At 43.4% G+C, this 14,874-nt stretch overlaps 1 protein-coding gene across 1 annotated transcript in view; it reads right to left on the bottom strand.

The window, feature by feature from the left end:
- The window catches only part of TBCK (TBC1 domain containing kinase), a 367,627-nt gene that overhangs the window by 297,393 nt on the left and 55,360 nt on the right, over positions 1-14,874 (bottom strand). The window contains exons 4-6 of the mRNA XM_089680503.1: positions 11,779-11,893; positions 7,222-7,295; positions 2,910-3,051 (exon numbers count right to left, since the gene is read on the bottom strand). Of these exons, the coding sequence (XP_089536629.1) occupies positions 2,910-3,051; positions 7,222-7,295; positions 11,779-11,893 (331 nt within the window). The remainder of the gene's footprint in view (positions 1-2,909; positions 3,052-7,221; positions 7,296-11,778; positions 11,894-14,874) is intronic.

The raw sequence follows: 14,874 nt of genomic DNA, 5'->3' as shown, positions 1-14,874 counted from the left end.
CTGTGGCGATCAGGGACACTGCTGGACCACTTGTGCGGCGACCATGGACACTGCTGGGCCACTGCGATGATCAGGACACTGCTGGGCCACTTGTGTGATGATCAGAAACACTGCTGGGCAACTGCGGTGATCAGGGACACTGCGGTGATCAGGGGCACTGCTGGACCACTTGTCCGGCGATCAGGGACACTGCTGGCCACTTGTGTGGTGATCAGGGACACTGCTGGGCCACTTGTGTGGTGATCTGGGCCACTGCGGCAATCAGGGACACTGCGGTGATCAGGGACACTGCTGGACCACTTGTGCAGCAATCGGGGACACTGCGGTGATCAGGGACACTGCTGGGACACTGCGGCGATCAGGGACACTGCTGGACCACTTCTGCGGCGATCAGGGACACTGCTGGGCCACTGCGATGATCAGGACACTGCTGGGCCACTTGTGTGGCAATCAGAAACACTGCTGGACTACTGCGGTGATCAGGGACACTTCGGTGATCAGGGGCACTGCTGGACCACTTATCCAGTGATCAGGGACACTGCTGGGCCACTTGTGTGGTGATCAGGAACACTGCTGGGCCAATGTGGGGATCAGGGACACTGCTGGGCCAATTGTGTGGTGATCAGGAACACTGCTGGGCCAATGCGGTGATCAGGGACACTGCTGGGCCACTTGTGTGGTGATCAGGAACACTGCTGGGCCAATGCGGTGATCAGGGACACTGCTGGGCCACTTGTGTGGTGGTCAGGGACACTGCTGGGCCACTGCGGCAATCAGGGCCACTGCGGCAATCAGGGCCACTGCTGTACCACTTGTGCGGCAATCAGGGACACTGCGGTGATCAGGGACACTGCTGGGCCACTGTGGTGATCAGGGACACTGCTGGACCACTTGTGCGGCAATCGGGGACAATGCTGGGTTACTTGTGCGGCGATCAGGGACACTGCTGGGCCACTTGTGTGGCGATCAGGGACACTGCTGGGCCACTTGTGTGGCGATCAGGGACACTGCTGGGCCACTGCGGCAATCAGGGACACTGCGGCAATCAGGGACACTGCTGGACCACTTGTGCGGCAATCAGGGACACTGTGGCGATCAGGAACACTGCTGGACCACTTGTGCGGCAATCAGGGACACTGCGGTGATCAGGGACACTGCTGGGCCACTGCGGCGATCAGGGACACTGCTGGGCCACTTGTGCGGCAATCAGGGACACTGCGGTGATCAGGGACACTGCTGGGCCACTGCGGCAATCAGGGACACTTCTGGGCCACTTGTGTGGCAATCAGGGACACTGCTTGGCCACTGCGGCGATACTGCTGGGCCACTTGTGTGACGATCAGGGACACTGCTTGGCCACTGCGGCGATCAGGGATACTGTGACGATCAGGGACACTGTGGCGATCAGGAACGCTGCTGGGCCACTATGTGGTGGTCAGGGACACTGACAATCAGGGACACTGCTGGGCCACTTGTTGGGCGATCAGGGCCACTTGTGGGCAATCAGGGCCACTTGTGGGCGATCAGGACCACTTGTGGGCGATCAGGGCCACTTGGGGCAATCAGGGCCACTTGGGGCAATCAGGGCCACTTGGGGCAATCAGGGCCACTTGGGGCAATCAGGGCCACTTGGGGCGATCAGGGCCACTTGGGGCGATCAGGGCCACTTGTTGGCGATCAGGGCCACTTGGGGCAATCAGGGCCACTTGGGGCAATCAGGGCCACTTGGGGCAATCAGGGCCACTTGGGGCAATCAGGGCCACTTGGGGCAATCAGGGCCACTTGTGGGGGCGATCAGGGCCACTTGTGGGGGCGATCAGGGCCACTTGTGGGGGCGATCAGGGCCACTTGTGGGGGCGATCAGGGCCACTTGTGGGGGCGATCAGGGACACTTGTGGGGGCAATCAGGGCCACTTGTTGGGGCAATCAGGGACACTTATTGGGGTGATCAGGGACACGTGGGGCAATCAGGGCCACTTTAGGGGCGATCAGGGACACTTTAGGGGCGATCAGGTGTCACTGAGGTGGAGGGCAGTTAGCTACAACCCTCTTCTTCGCTGTTTCTCCTCTCACAGACAACTCCTTGAGAGGAGAAGGAGGCGGAAGCCGCACCATGCGGCTTTTGTTTACACTTAAGCTGTGTCCTTATTGGACACAGCTGATCACATGGTATGGGACCGATTTCATTGGTCCCATACCATGTCACGTAATCCACCGTGTCCGTCGGACTCGGCGATCATCGGGCTCGCGGGTGCGCGCTCTAGGAGCCGAGCACGAGCCTCAGATACAAGGTGCCGTTTAGAGACGGCAACCCGCTCCTGTAGGTGTCCCGTCCTGCCGTTTATAAACAGCGGCCGGACGGGAAGTGGTTAAAATGTTAATTTTATGCAGACTCACCCCCTAAAAAAATGGTTCGGTTTGTCATTTGATCTATTCCCAAGGTTTACAGAGACACCTTCTGTACATTTAGCACAGTTTGGTTCTTGCAGGAATCAAATATCTGTAGCATTTCATTTAAACTACACATATTTTAACATTAAGCACACACATCTATGTTATTCTATTATATTTACTGCTGTGCCTAATAATGTAATGCTATTACAATATATAGATAGAAACAGCTGTGTTTTCTTGCTGGGTGGAGAAGACAGTCTGTCTGACAATAGTTTCGTATCACTCATATCATATGACATTACAATATATCACTACAACACAAAGCAGCCCCATTGCTTTTACAACATTTGGATCAGAGGCTACTTACTGCAGATAAATGACTCTCTACTGGAAATCCCCTTTCAACCACTGACCGCAAAATATACCAGCTGGTCTCAATACTTCCCCCATATCCACCCAACTAAAAGCAGCAATCAAAGCACAAAAACAGAACACATTTTTCTTATTTTACATACCACACATAGCTCAAATAAAATCACGCCCAGAGACCACACATCTGACTTTGGTCCAGAGGGTCGGGGTCTTTCATGCAGAGTGGGATCTTTAGGTTTTACAATCCCTTGAGCAATGACTTCCGGAGCCAAATATGATGGATATCTAGAAAACAGCAGTATAGAAAGTAACACAATAGAGATATATACAGATAAAACTAAAGCATTGCATGCCATGATACCTGCACATTTATCTTAAAGCGGACCTAAACCCAAAAACAGAAATGCAATACAGTATATTGCAACTTACCAAACCTTAGAAGTGGTGGCTACTTAATTTTCTTTTTTTAGGCTTTTTTTCCCCAAGTGGTCAGTAAAACACTTCCTGTCTTAGGGTGTCTCCCCTATCTGTGGAAGAGCAACGGAGACACCCTTGGACTGCAGAACTATCTAGAGTAGATAGTGTTAGATGGACAAGAAGATATAGATGGACTTTAAATAAATAACCGACAAAGTCTAACTTCAGTAAAAGAGCAGTATGGAGAGCAACACAATAAAGAAATATACAGAGCTAGATAAATCTAAAGCATGGCATACCATGATACCTTAAAATGAATTAAAAAAAAAAATTGTATTTTATTGCAACCTAACAATTCTTAGCTGTTGTGGCTGTATTTGTTTCTGGGTTTTTTTTTCCACCTGGTTATCTGACTGGTAACACAATTCCTGTCTTACAGTGTCTTCTCTATCTATGGAGGAGCAACAGGTACACTTTTGGATAGCAGCACTGTCTGAAGAGGGTGTGTATTAGATGGACTAGTAGACCAACGATCCAGATCCACTGCTTTAATTGTTTTATTAGAAGACACTGAAGAGCTGATTGGAGTTGACTGAAGAACCTGAAGCGAAAATAATAAACTAGTGAAAGTGTTACAAAACCCAGAACCATTGCATTATATCTGGTGTCCCACAGTACACAGATTATGGAAATGCAATATTTTAGTAAATATAAGCGGCTACAAACCTTTTCCCATCAGCATTTAAAGTAGTCTTGTGACTTCTATCAGTGTCCAGTCGAGCACTGGTTATAGCTTGCAGGAGGAGTTTTCCCTAGGAGGATACAGAACCCCTGACCTCTGTCTGGGCAGTGCTGATTGGTCCTGTGCTGATCACATGCACTCTCCTAAGAAAAAAAAACCTCTCTAGCAATACACACCAAATTGAGCATGTGCAGTGTCTCCACACGATATGTCTTATCAGGAGATAAGAATGGAGCAATAGAAGGGGAAGATCAGAGAAGTCTGGATCAAACAACATTTTTACACAATGCAGAGTATTAACCCCCTAGGTTCCGCTGTGAGTGTAACAAGCATGCTTTACTGCATATACAGACTGATTTTTACTGTTGTGGGTTTAGAACCACTTTAAGCTAAGAGTGAGTTCTTCATCAGGGTGAATAGGTCCACCACCTTAAAAAACTAGCAAACAATTGAGAACTCAGATGGGGTAGGGTTATAAAGAGAAACCAAGGGGGCATGTCTTCAAAATCTTGCCAATGTCCAATCACCTGAAGGTACAAGCCTATAACTCAGGGTCTCGGAATATTCAGCCTGCGTCCTGTAAAGTACGCTTAAGATAAGAAAATGAATGCAGCCACCATACTTAAAAAATAACTTCACCTTTGTTGAAAAAATAAAAAAACAAATCTCCTCTGGATGACCAATGTACATTGCAGGGATTTTACCAAACTTTGGTGCAGATTCCTGCTGGTTTCTGTTTTAAAGAAATAGGTGTTCATTTGACTATATCCTGTGCAGACATAGTCTGCTCTGAATGGGAGGGTCTGGTTTATTATGATCACCTGGTCACTGATCACTCAGTGATCTGATAAAAAAAGTTGCAATGTCTACAACCCTTTAGAAGTAACTAACCCTTAGGACTCCATTACACTTGCATTTGTGAGGTGGTATAAAAACACACAGCTGAGCCGAGTTTTTTCATTCTAATAGCTTCTGAGGAAGCTAGACGGAGTGTACACATGCTTCAGCAAACACTACCTCTCTTTTCACATTTGGAGGGGAGTACCAATGCTGAATGTGACCTATTCAAAGGAATGATGCCAAGCCACGACTAACCTGCAACTGTGTGCAATGCATGCAGTTTTGGCACGTTGGGTTGACTTTAGAAGGAGCTTGCCATTAGTGTAAACCCATCCTTAGGAGGTATCTCACCAAAAGTGAAATTTCTGTTGCAAGGGATAGCTAAAATCTGATTTTGCAATGCAGACCTCTGGGAAAACCAGTAAGCTAAACACGCAAGCAGGAAATGACATTTCTGGGGGTGTTTTGCACACCAACAGTGTACAAGATCACCTTCAGGTTGCCATATTGCACTGAATTTTACAGAAAATTACAGCACTGCAGAATGAAAAGGAAAGATTATTTTTAAGAACATTCAATTACAATATGGCTTGTGAAGCATTTGTCTATGCTATAATATTTGTTTTTATGTGTTATATTTTGTTCCCATGAAAGTGGAGTTACCTTTTAAGGATTGGTAAGCTGCAATATATTAGCATTTTGCTTTTGGGTTTCAATGCACTCTAACAGTCAGACAGCTGAAAGGGTCGAATGTACAGTCAGAAGCCAATCTTTCAGGCATCTCAGACTTCCAGAAGGATTATAAACACAAACAGTTGCCTAAGGCTTATGGTGCAGGGAGGCCGAGATGCCCTGCAGACACCTTGAGGGTTTATTTCTCAGGGAGGAAAGCACAGAGGTCCAGTAAAGGTTTTCTAACCTGTCTCAACGCTATTTCACCCATGGAGCCTCGGCAGAAGTGTGTGTATGTGCCTTATATACAAAAATGGCTGGATCAGAAGCCTGATTATTGGCACATTTTAGGCATCACTTAATTTGTCCACCTCTTTCTAGATAGATATATCTCAACAATACCATATATTTTTATGCAATAACACATTCTTATAATTGATTTTACCGTTATGTTGGACAACCTACAGTATATCATTTAAGGTGCAACTCCAGCCAAAACCTTTTTTTTGGTTTGAATGGATTGTGGAAGGCTTGGGGCTCGTTCACACCATACGTGCATGAAAACTGATGGAAACTGATGTGCAAATTTCACTTGCGGAGACATCCGTTTTCATGTGCACTGCAATGAGATTTATATACATTGCAGATTCCTGCACAGAAAAAATCTGCACGTGATACTAGTGTGTGGTGTGAACAGGGCACATAGATAAAAATTGATTTTGTTGAGCCCTTGCAGAACGCATGCAGAAAAACTGACGTCTTTGCACCATGGTGTGATCAGGCCCTTAGAATGCCTGTTGTCAGGTTTTAACTGCCATCTGTGCTGCCACCAGGGATATTTACAAGCACTTTCTGTCCCTATTGACACAAAAGAAAAACGGACAATTCTGCAAAATAATGTTGGAAAATGTACCTATTACTCCTGTACTGGTGACAGTTGTAAAAATTTTGCATTGTCCCTCACTCTTTACCAGGATAAATAGAGAGGGTGGTTTTCTTCAAAGTCACAGACAGATGGCGATAAAACCAAGACAGATGTTCTAACCCTTCCCCATGTTATCCAAAATAAAAAAAGCAAGTTCTGTTTTGGCCAATAATCAGAAGCCTGATTATTGGCACATTTTAGGCATCACTTAATTTGTCCAATTCTTTATAGATCGATATATCTCAACAATACCATATATTTTTCTGTAATAACACTATCTTATAATTGAGTTTACAGTTATATTGAACGACCAACTTAAAAGAGATATCTCCCCAGAAAAAAAAAAATATCTGCCCTGTAAAAAAAACAAAAAAAAAAAAAACCAACCCACTTAAAAGGGATATCTTATAAATTATTTTGTACAGGTAATTGCTCCCATCACCTAAACTGTACTAGGAAATAAAGTGCACATGGTATTTAATTGACTGTTATGGGCAGCATATCTATTCCCTATGGCTCTGTTATTTTTGTTGCTCAAGCTGCATTTCCATGCCTGGCTGGATTGCAGAAATTCGGCTATGAAATAAAAATGGTGGGAGCATTTTCAGATGCTATTAAAACTAATACGGCCTCCAGATGGTCACATTGTCCTACATCTAATTGTAGAAGCAGTGATGTCAGAAGTTAAACTTAAGTTATCTAGACATAAACAGTGTCCATTTTTTGTAATATAACTAGGAAATACATAAGGCAAGCTTCAGTGAACTACAGGTATTTAACCCTGCTTACTATACACTGGTATACCGCTGCCATCTACTGGACATTTTTTATTAAAGCATATGTACAGCATTTTACTTACCCTATTGGGAAATCTACATCTGCTCCATGGTCCGTTATATAATAAAGACCAAATTTAGCCATTTTGATGTGCCCCTGAAACAGAAATGTATATTGTTCTATATACAATATAGTAGCAATATTATTAATAATATAATAATAATTTAACCACAAGCAGAAAAGTAGCAATGATACCAATTTGTACGTAAGCTGCAGTGTAGTTTTACTGCCTAATGCTTGATTCGGTAAAGAGAATAAAATAAGGCTACATTCCCACGGCCATAAAAGTTTTAATGATGTTTCTGGAAGTTCCTACTTGCTTTTAGATCTGTTTTTAAATGTGTAAAATGGTCTTTTTTTTCAATTAAGAGAATGCATATGAATCTCAGATGCAGGATTTTGGGTTAGGGATCTGAATGCAGTTTACTCACCTGTGTGAATGCCTACATTGAAACACTGAAAACAATGCAGCTGTGTTCACATCCTTAAATAAACATTTGTAAATGTATATATATGCATATGTACACCGTGTTCCAAATTATTATGCAAATGATATTTTTCTCATTTACCTAAATAATTGATGTAAATAACAGTCAGCATAATTCTCATGTTATCAACTATTAAGAGTACAATTCACATTTTATTGAACAAACCTCCTAATAACAGGATTTTTGTTAAACATAAAAAAACTTACAATGCACTGTTCCAAATTATTACGCACAGTAAGTTTCAAAACACTTTATAGGTTGTAAAGAACTGAAAATTGTCATTTGTTGTGTTTGCAGCATATTTACTGAACTCAAAAGCTATTTCAATCAAACTTTTAACAACATTTTAACTTTTTAAACATTTTAACAGGTCACGTTACATTTTAACATAGGACCCCTTATTTGATAGCAGCTTCACAAGTCTTGCATCCATTGAACTTGTGAGTTTTTGGACAGTTTCTGCTTAAATTTGTTTGCAAGATGTCAGAATAGCCTCCCAGAGCTGCTGTTTGGATGTAAACTGCCTCCCACCCTCATAGATCTTTTGCTTGAGGATGCTCCAAAGGTTCTCAATAGGATTGAGGTCAGGGGAGGATGGAGGCCACACCATGACTTTCTCTCCTTTTATCCCCATAACAGCCATTGATGCAGAGGTATTATTTGCAGCATGAGATGGTGCATTGTCATGCATGAAGATGATTTTATTATGGGAAGCGTAGTTCTTCCTTCTGTACCAGGGAAGAAAGTGGTCAGTCATAAACTCCACATACTTTGCAGAGGTCATCTTTACACCTTCGGGGCCCCTAAAGGGTCTGACCAGCTCTGTTCCCATGATTCCGGCCCAAAACATGACTCCACCACCACCTTGCTGACGTCGCAGCCTTGTTGGAACAGGGTGGCCGTCCACCAACCATCCACTACTCTATCCATCTGGACCATCCAGGGTTGCACGGCACTCATCAGTGAACAGGACTGTTTGAAAATTAGTCTTCATGTATTTTTCTGCCCAATGCAGCCATTTCTGCTTGTGAGCATTGGTTATTGGTGGCCGAATAGAAGGTTTATGCACAGTTGCAAGACTCTGGAGGACTCTACACCTTGATGTCCGTGGGACTCCAGAGGCACCAGCAGCTTCAAATATCTGTTTGCTGCTATGTAATGGTATTTTAGCAGCTGCTCTCTTGATCCGATGCATGGATCTGGCAGAAATCTTCCTCAATGTGCCTTTATCTGCACGAACCCGTCTGTGCTCTGAATCAGCCACAAATCTCTTAATAGTGCAATGATCACGCTTAAGTTTTCGTGAAATATCTAATGTTTTCATACCTCGTCCAAGGCATTGAACTATTTCACTCTTTTCAGCAGCAGAGAGATCCCTTGTGAGGGACCGCCGAGCAGCACCCCTAGCACTCCACTGGTCAGGCGTGCCCAGAGCGCGGAGTCTAAGCCCCAGGGTACTTGTTCACCAGAGCCCCTGATGGTGGGGATGGACTTGTAGTACCCCGGGACCAGGTCGCCACTACTGAGCACACCTGTCAGTGGTAGGGGTGTTCGCCAGGGGTACCAACCAGGGAGAGCCAGATGTGAGGAGGTCGGGTGACCCCGATGGGATGGATGGATGGATGGACGGCTGAGCAAGTGCAAAGTCAGACAGGCCGAGTTGGTAACGTAGAGGACGGTAAGGTACAAAGGAGCGGGCAGAGAATCGTCGGGTCACACGCCAGGTCAGCAACAGTAGGTCAAATCTAATGAGGGGCATCCAGGAAGAGAGGTCAGGCAAAGCAAGGGTCTGGGCAGGAGAAATCAGCAGGTCAAGACAATCCGGGTCAAATAACTTACAAGGCACAGGTTCAGATACACAGGGAACAGGTAAGACCAGAAGGCACCGAAATGACAGCTCAGGGACATTTAAATATCCCGCCCTGCTCTGCCATTGGTGCCCAGCGGGCGGCCGCGGCTTCTACTGCGCATGCGCGAACTCGAATGCCGCGGCCGGCCCAGACCTAGTGCCCATGTCCCTGCACAGGGCGGTGCAGTGCGCCTGCGCCGGGACCATCGCGGCGGGGATCGAGGGGATCCCTGACATCCTTTTTTTTCCCCATATTGCTTGAAAATGGTGCTCTGCTTAATAATGTGGAACACCCTCCTTTAGTAGTTTTTCCTTAAATTGGGCTCACCGGCCAATCTAATTATCACAGGTGTCCGAGATTGTTTTCAGTGATCAAAAGAGCCCTGAGACACAATGCCATCCATGAGTTAAACTGAAAAACAAAATATTTCATCTTTGTGACACTTAAATAGAATTTGCTAAATAATTTGGAACACGGTGTAAATAACACACACACTGTGTATTATACAAGTATACGCTGCTGCTGACCATGGTTTTTTGCATGCAATGTGTGCATATTCCTTTAACATTCAGTTCTCAATTTCAATATAGAATCTGTGGTTGTTCACTCATGATCCACAGTGAAAGTTGTTGAAAAGAGTAAGGAAAGGTAAAACCTTTGTCAGGTATTTTACGTTTTTTGAATGGGGAAAGAACAAAAAGAGGGCGCACAGGCCTAGTGCATTACCATAAAAAATGTTTAATAAAAAATAAAGTAGGTGTTGTACTCACAAACGACAATATAGTCAAGGCACATCATAGAAGAACAGCTGGATCAACACCGCGCTGAGTAACAGTCCACAATAGGGAGTTTAGACATCCAAAAGGCTGACGCGTTTCGAGGACTTGCCTCTTCCTCAGAGCTCTGAGGAAGAGGCAAGTCCTCGAAACGCGTCAGCCTTTTGGATGTCTAAACTCCCTATTGTGGACTGTTACTCAGCGCGGTGTTGATCCAGCTGTTCTTCTATGATGTGCCTTGACTATATTGTCGTTTGTGAGTACAACACCTACTTTATTTTTTATTAAACATTTTTTATGGTAATGCACTAGGCCTGTGCGCCCTCTTTTTGTTCTTTCCCCATTCAGTATATTTGGATTCCCCCGGTCCATTTGAGGGCAGCAAGGTGTGCATGTTCCAGGACATTCTTAATGTGGTTGTAGCATCGAGTCCATCCCCAAGCGCAGGAGCATTTGTGTTTGCTGGTATTTTACGTTTTTTGTTTGCGCCATGATAAAATGAGGCACTAGAAACAGATTTTTAAAGGATCACTCATATTAGCACTGGGCACAGTAGCTCCAGTTTTGCAGCAGCCCACAAAATGAGAGCATATAGCAATCCTCCACGATAGTACTGACAGTTGTGTATTATACACAGTTGTCAGTGCTATTGTAGGGGGTGTGTTGGAAACGTTGTTACCTTTTAATGGTGAAAGGGGGGGGGGATTTTGATAGGGAAGCAGTCCATTTATTCACATTCAATAAAATGATTACCATTTAACCATTTCCTACTCCTTTTAAAATTCTGTTTTATTCTGTATTCAGGTTTGGAATTAATAGAGCATGTATTATATTTTTAAATTGCCTATATACTTGCAGGAAAATGGTATCATATTGTATATTAACATCTCTATTTTCAAAAAAACATATAGTACATTATAAAAGGTTCAAGTCACATGATTTTAACATGAGGAGAGGGTTCTTTATTTTAGCCATGTGTCTGTTAGCTGGGAACTGAATCTATAGCATCACCAATTACCTCCAGTAATGTAATAATTCAGGATTCAACACAATGTAAATATGTTGGTCTAATGGCATAATCATATGTTTACATTTATATGTTAGAAAATGGTAATATACCCACTATAACTGCAATATATCCAGTATAACTACAACATTGCTGGTTGATGGGTGGATTCTAGTATGACAGATAGTGAAAGGAAAAAAAAAAAACTGTTAACCCTCATTTCTAAAGGGGTGTTCTAGGCATGTGCACATTACTGCTCATGAAATTAACAGACTCACCTGAGCACAGAAAAAAATGCTCTGATCATCTGTCATACAGATAAATCGCCCTTTGTGCCATTCATTCATCAATGCCACTTAAGGAGACATGCCTGTGGTTATTATTGCACCACAGCTAAGCACACCATTCAGAGAGAGTACTGATCTTTTCATTCTCTCCACTGATCACATCACTTCTTACCTCTCCACCCAGCAGGATATTATGAGGCGACAGTGCCCGGTGGACCATGTGGTGACGGTTCATGTATTCTAATCCTTGAAGGGCTTCAAATGCCAGATGTAAAATCTTCAAAGGGCTGGTACAGGGAAGAAGAGACAGGGTTTCTACGTGTGTATATATATATATCTCATACATTTTTGTATATTGCTAGATTTCCTAGGAGCATTCCCAGATAAGATATTAGAAAAATCAGAAAGCTGCTACTCACTGCAAATGAGCTTCAGTCAAGATTTCCACTCCATTTACTTTATTCTATATAGTGGTATGTCATAGATTACAGTAAGATTTCAGGGAGTAAAGTCTATTAACATATACCAGCACTTGGATATTCCACCAAAACTTTGAAGCAATGCACCGCTGAGGACGCCTACTGGCGGGGCGAAACGAATCAGTGGCAGACCGTGGTGACGTTGTATCTAGCAGTTGGAATGCAGGGCGGTGTGTTGCTTCAAGTCTGGCGTTTTCTGACTTTTTTTCCTCTGGAGCCATGTGAGTGGAATATATGTATATATTTTAACCTTAACCCCTTCAAGGCCTAAGGGTAAATCAAATCTAAATGCCTAAGCACAATTTTGCAACGGTGACATGTGTTAGTAAAACCGTACATATCATCACAACTACTTTGTATATCCAGGTGAATTATACCACTTTTTTTCAGGCCCAATTGGGCTTTCATTTGGTGGTAAATGATAATGGATATCTCCTGATTTTTTTTTTATTATCAAAGGAAAACTGGCCCAAAATAGTAAAAAAAAAAAATCTTTTTTTTATTTAGCTGTGTGTTTCTACTATACTACCATAACCTACCACCAAAGAACACCCCAAAATAAATTCCCCAGCTCTTGACGATTGCAGCGATACCATATATGTGTATATTATTTGTTGTTTGTATCTGTAGTACAGCCCAGATACAATAGGGCGCACTTTGTTTTTGTCTTTTTTTTTTTTTACCTAAAACACACTGAAACCGACATTGACGCCAATTTTTTTTTAATCCTGACCTTTGACCCTGACCTTTTGACCTTGACCTTTGACCTGGACCCAAACACTAACCCTGGCACTGAACTAGATCAAACCTTGATCTAGGTATTTTTTCTTTATTTTTTTAATATTTATTTATCTTTTTCTGTTTTCTACAAACATTTTTTTCTCTCTATGCCAGGAGTTCCATAGAGAGATACAATGTATCTCTCTTCTCCATTCATAGAAAGAGAAAAAAACAAGGGGGCTGGGCTGTAGTGACTGATCACTGTGATAGCCAATCAGAGGCTATCACAGCGATCATGTGACCCGGAATCGGGAGTCGCAGGTCCCGATTGTTAGAACGGGACCCAGGGCTCTCAGTGACACTGCGGTCTTTGTGCTGGGAGCGTGCTGTGCGGCGTGCTCCCAGCACAAAGACAGGTACGCAAATATGCGGCCCCACGGAAAAAAGCCCAGTTCCATGAGGCCGCATATTTGTGTGCCGTCAGCGTCAAGGGATTAATAAACAGTATTACACTATTTGGATGCCTTTTTCCATTCCTTATATGCACAAATATACTCCATTGACATACCGGGACGATTGAGGGTGGCAAGCAAAGTTGATCCTAGGAGGACTACAAGAATCATCAGAACCAGATATTGCTCCACCAAAGTGAGATAGACTTTATAGACGTTGTGCCACAGAAGGTGTTGTACCTCAAAAGGCCCAATGTCTATAATTGGATTGAAGAAAGCACTTTTATTGCACAGACACTTTATCGAGAGCAATTAGCTTGGAGATTCCTGGGAGTGCCCCACATGTGGGGAGAGTGGATGTGAATCTGGAAGCCTATGCTATGTAACTTTTCTGCAGAATGTGTCAATCAGATTAAAAAATTCCAAGACAGGGCTGAATCTGATTGGTGGCTGTGAGAAAATCCTTACTTTGGCTTTCTATAAGTGAGACATATCAAAGACTATGTAAACCCAACATTTAAAATTTCTGATATGTGCCTGCCATCTCATGTACTTGTATGATAAAGTATCCTCTTCTCTTTGTATTGCTTCCTTTATGTAAAATCCTTGGTGTTCCTGTCAGTCCCTCTGCTTTCCCATTAAAAACCTGACCACACTAGGCATGAAAGCACAGCATAGTCAGTGTTTAACCTCCAATGACCAGACTTGCTGACATGGTCCCCCATACACAGCCATTTACTGGGAAGTTCAGTGTAATGCCCTTTCTCATCCTCCAGCTCTGTATGCAGCTGAGAACAGAGGTTATGCGATCACTTATAAAAGAGGGAAAAAGGGTATTTATAATGTTTTAATATGTATACATAATTGCTTTGCCTTTCATTTCTATTTTAAACTGAAAAGGTTATTTAAAAAAGGTTAGGGTTTATATATACTTTAAGGAGCTTACAGTGGGTTTATTTTAAAATACCTTACCTTTATTAAATACTGATAAGCAAAAGGGGATTTTAAATTGAAAGAGGGTGGTATTGACAAGGTCATTCCATCAGTGTTTGAATAAACACTGACGCCTGATGCCTGGCGAAGGGGTCCGAAACATTACACTTTCTTTTCTGATGTGATCTTTTTGCAATAAAAACCTTTTTGAATCATATTGGAGATCCATGGCTTGCTGGCGAATATGTACGTTTGCCTATGATGTTTCCAGTCCCAGTTGGTAGTCGCTACAGCACCCAGCATTGATGAGCCATATTTCCAGGAATGTGTGCAATGGGAATATAGATAAGAACACCCAGGAAGACTCCAAGCATGTTTCTCCTGTAAGATGCAGTTACAATGCCGGAGGGCTTTGTACAACAAGTCCATAACATAAAAAACAAAACATCTGCTCATCTGACCCACTAACAAAACTCAGGTGACATCCTGACTGACAGGGTGACCCCTAATGTGTTCTTCAACACAAACAGACAGCACTTGTACCTTTTACTGTTCTGTCAGCACTCAGCCTTTTCATCCAGCAGCAGGCTCTCACTGCAGACAGAGCAACAGAGACAGATACCCTCAAACTCCATCAGGTCACAAATATAAATGATAGCTGGATAGTTGAATCTAATAATGAGG

Source organism: Staurois parvus, unplaced genomic scaffold, assembly GCF_062004578.1.
Source record: "Staurois parvus isolate SC_StPar_1 unplaced genomic scaffold, SC_StPar_1.0 ptg000244l, whole genome shotgun sequence".
Taxonomy (NCBI): Eukaryota; Metazoa; Chordata; class Amphibia; order Anura; family Ranidae; genus Staurois; species Staurois parvus.
Note: the sequence above shows the minus strand (reverse complement) of the source record. Positions and strands in the feature narration are given on the sequence as shown.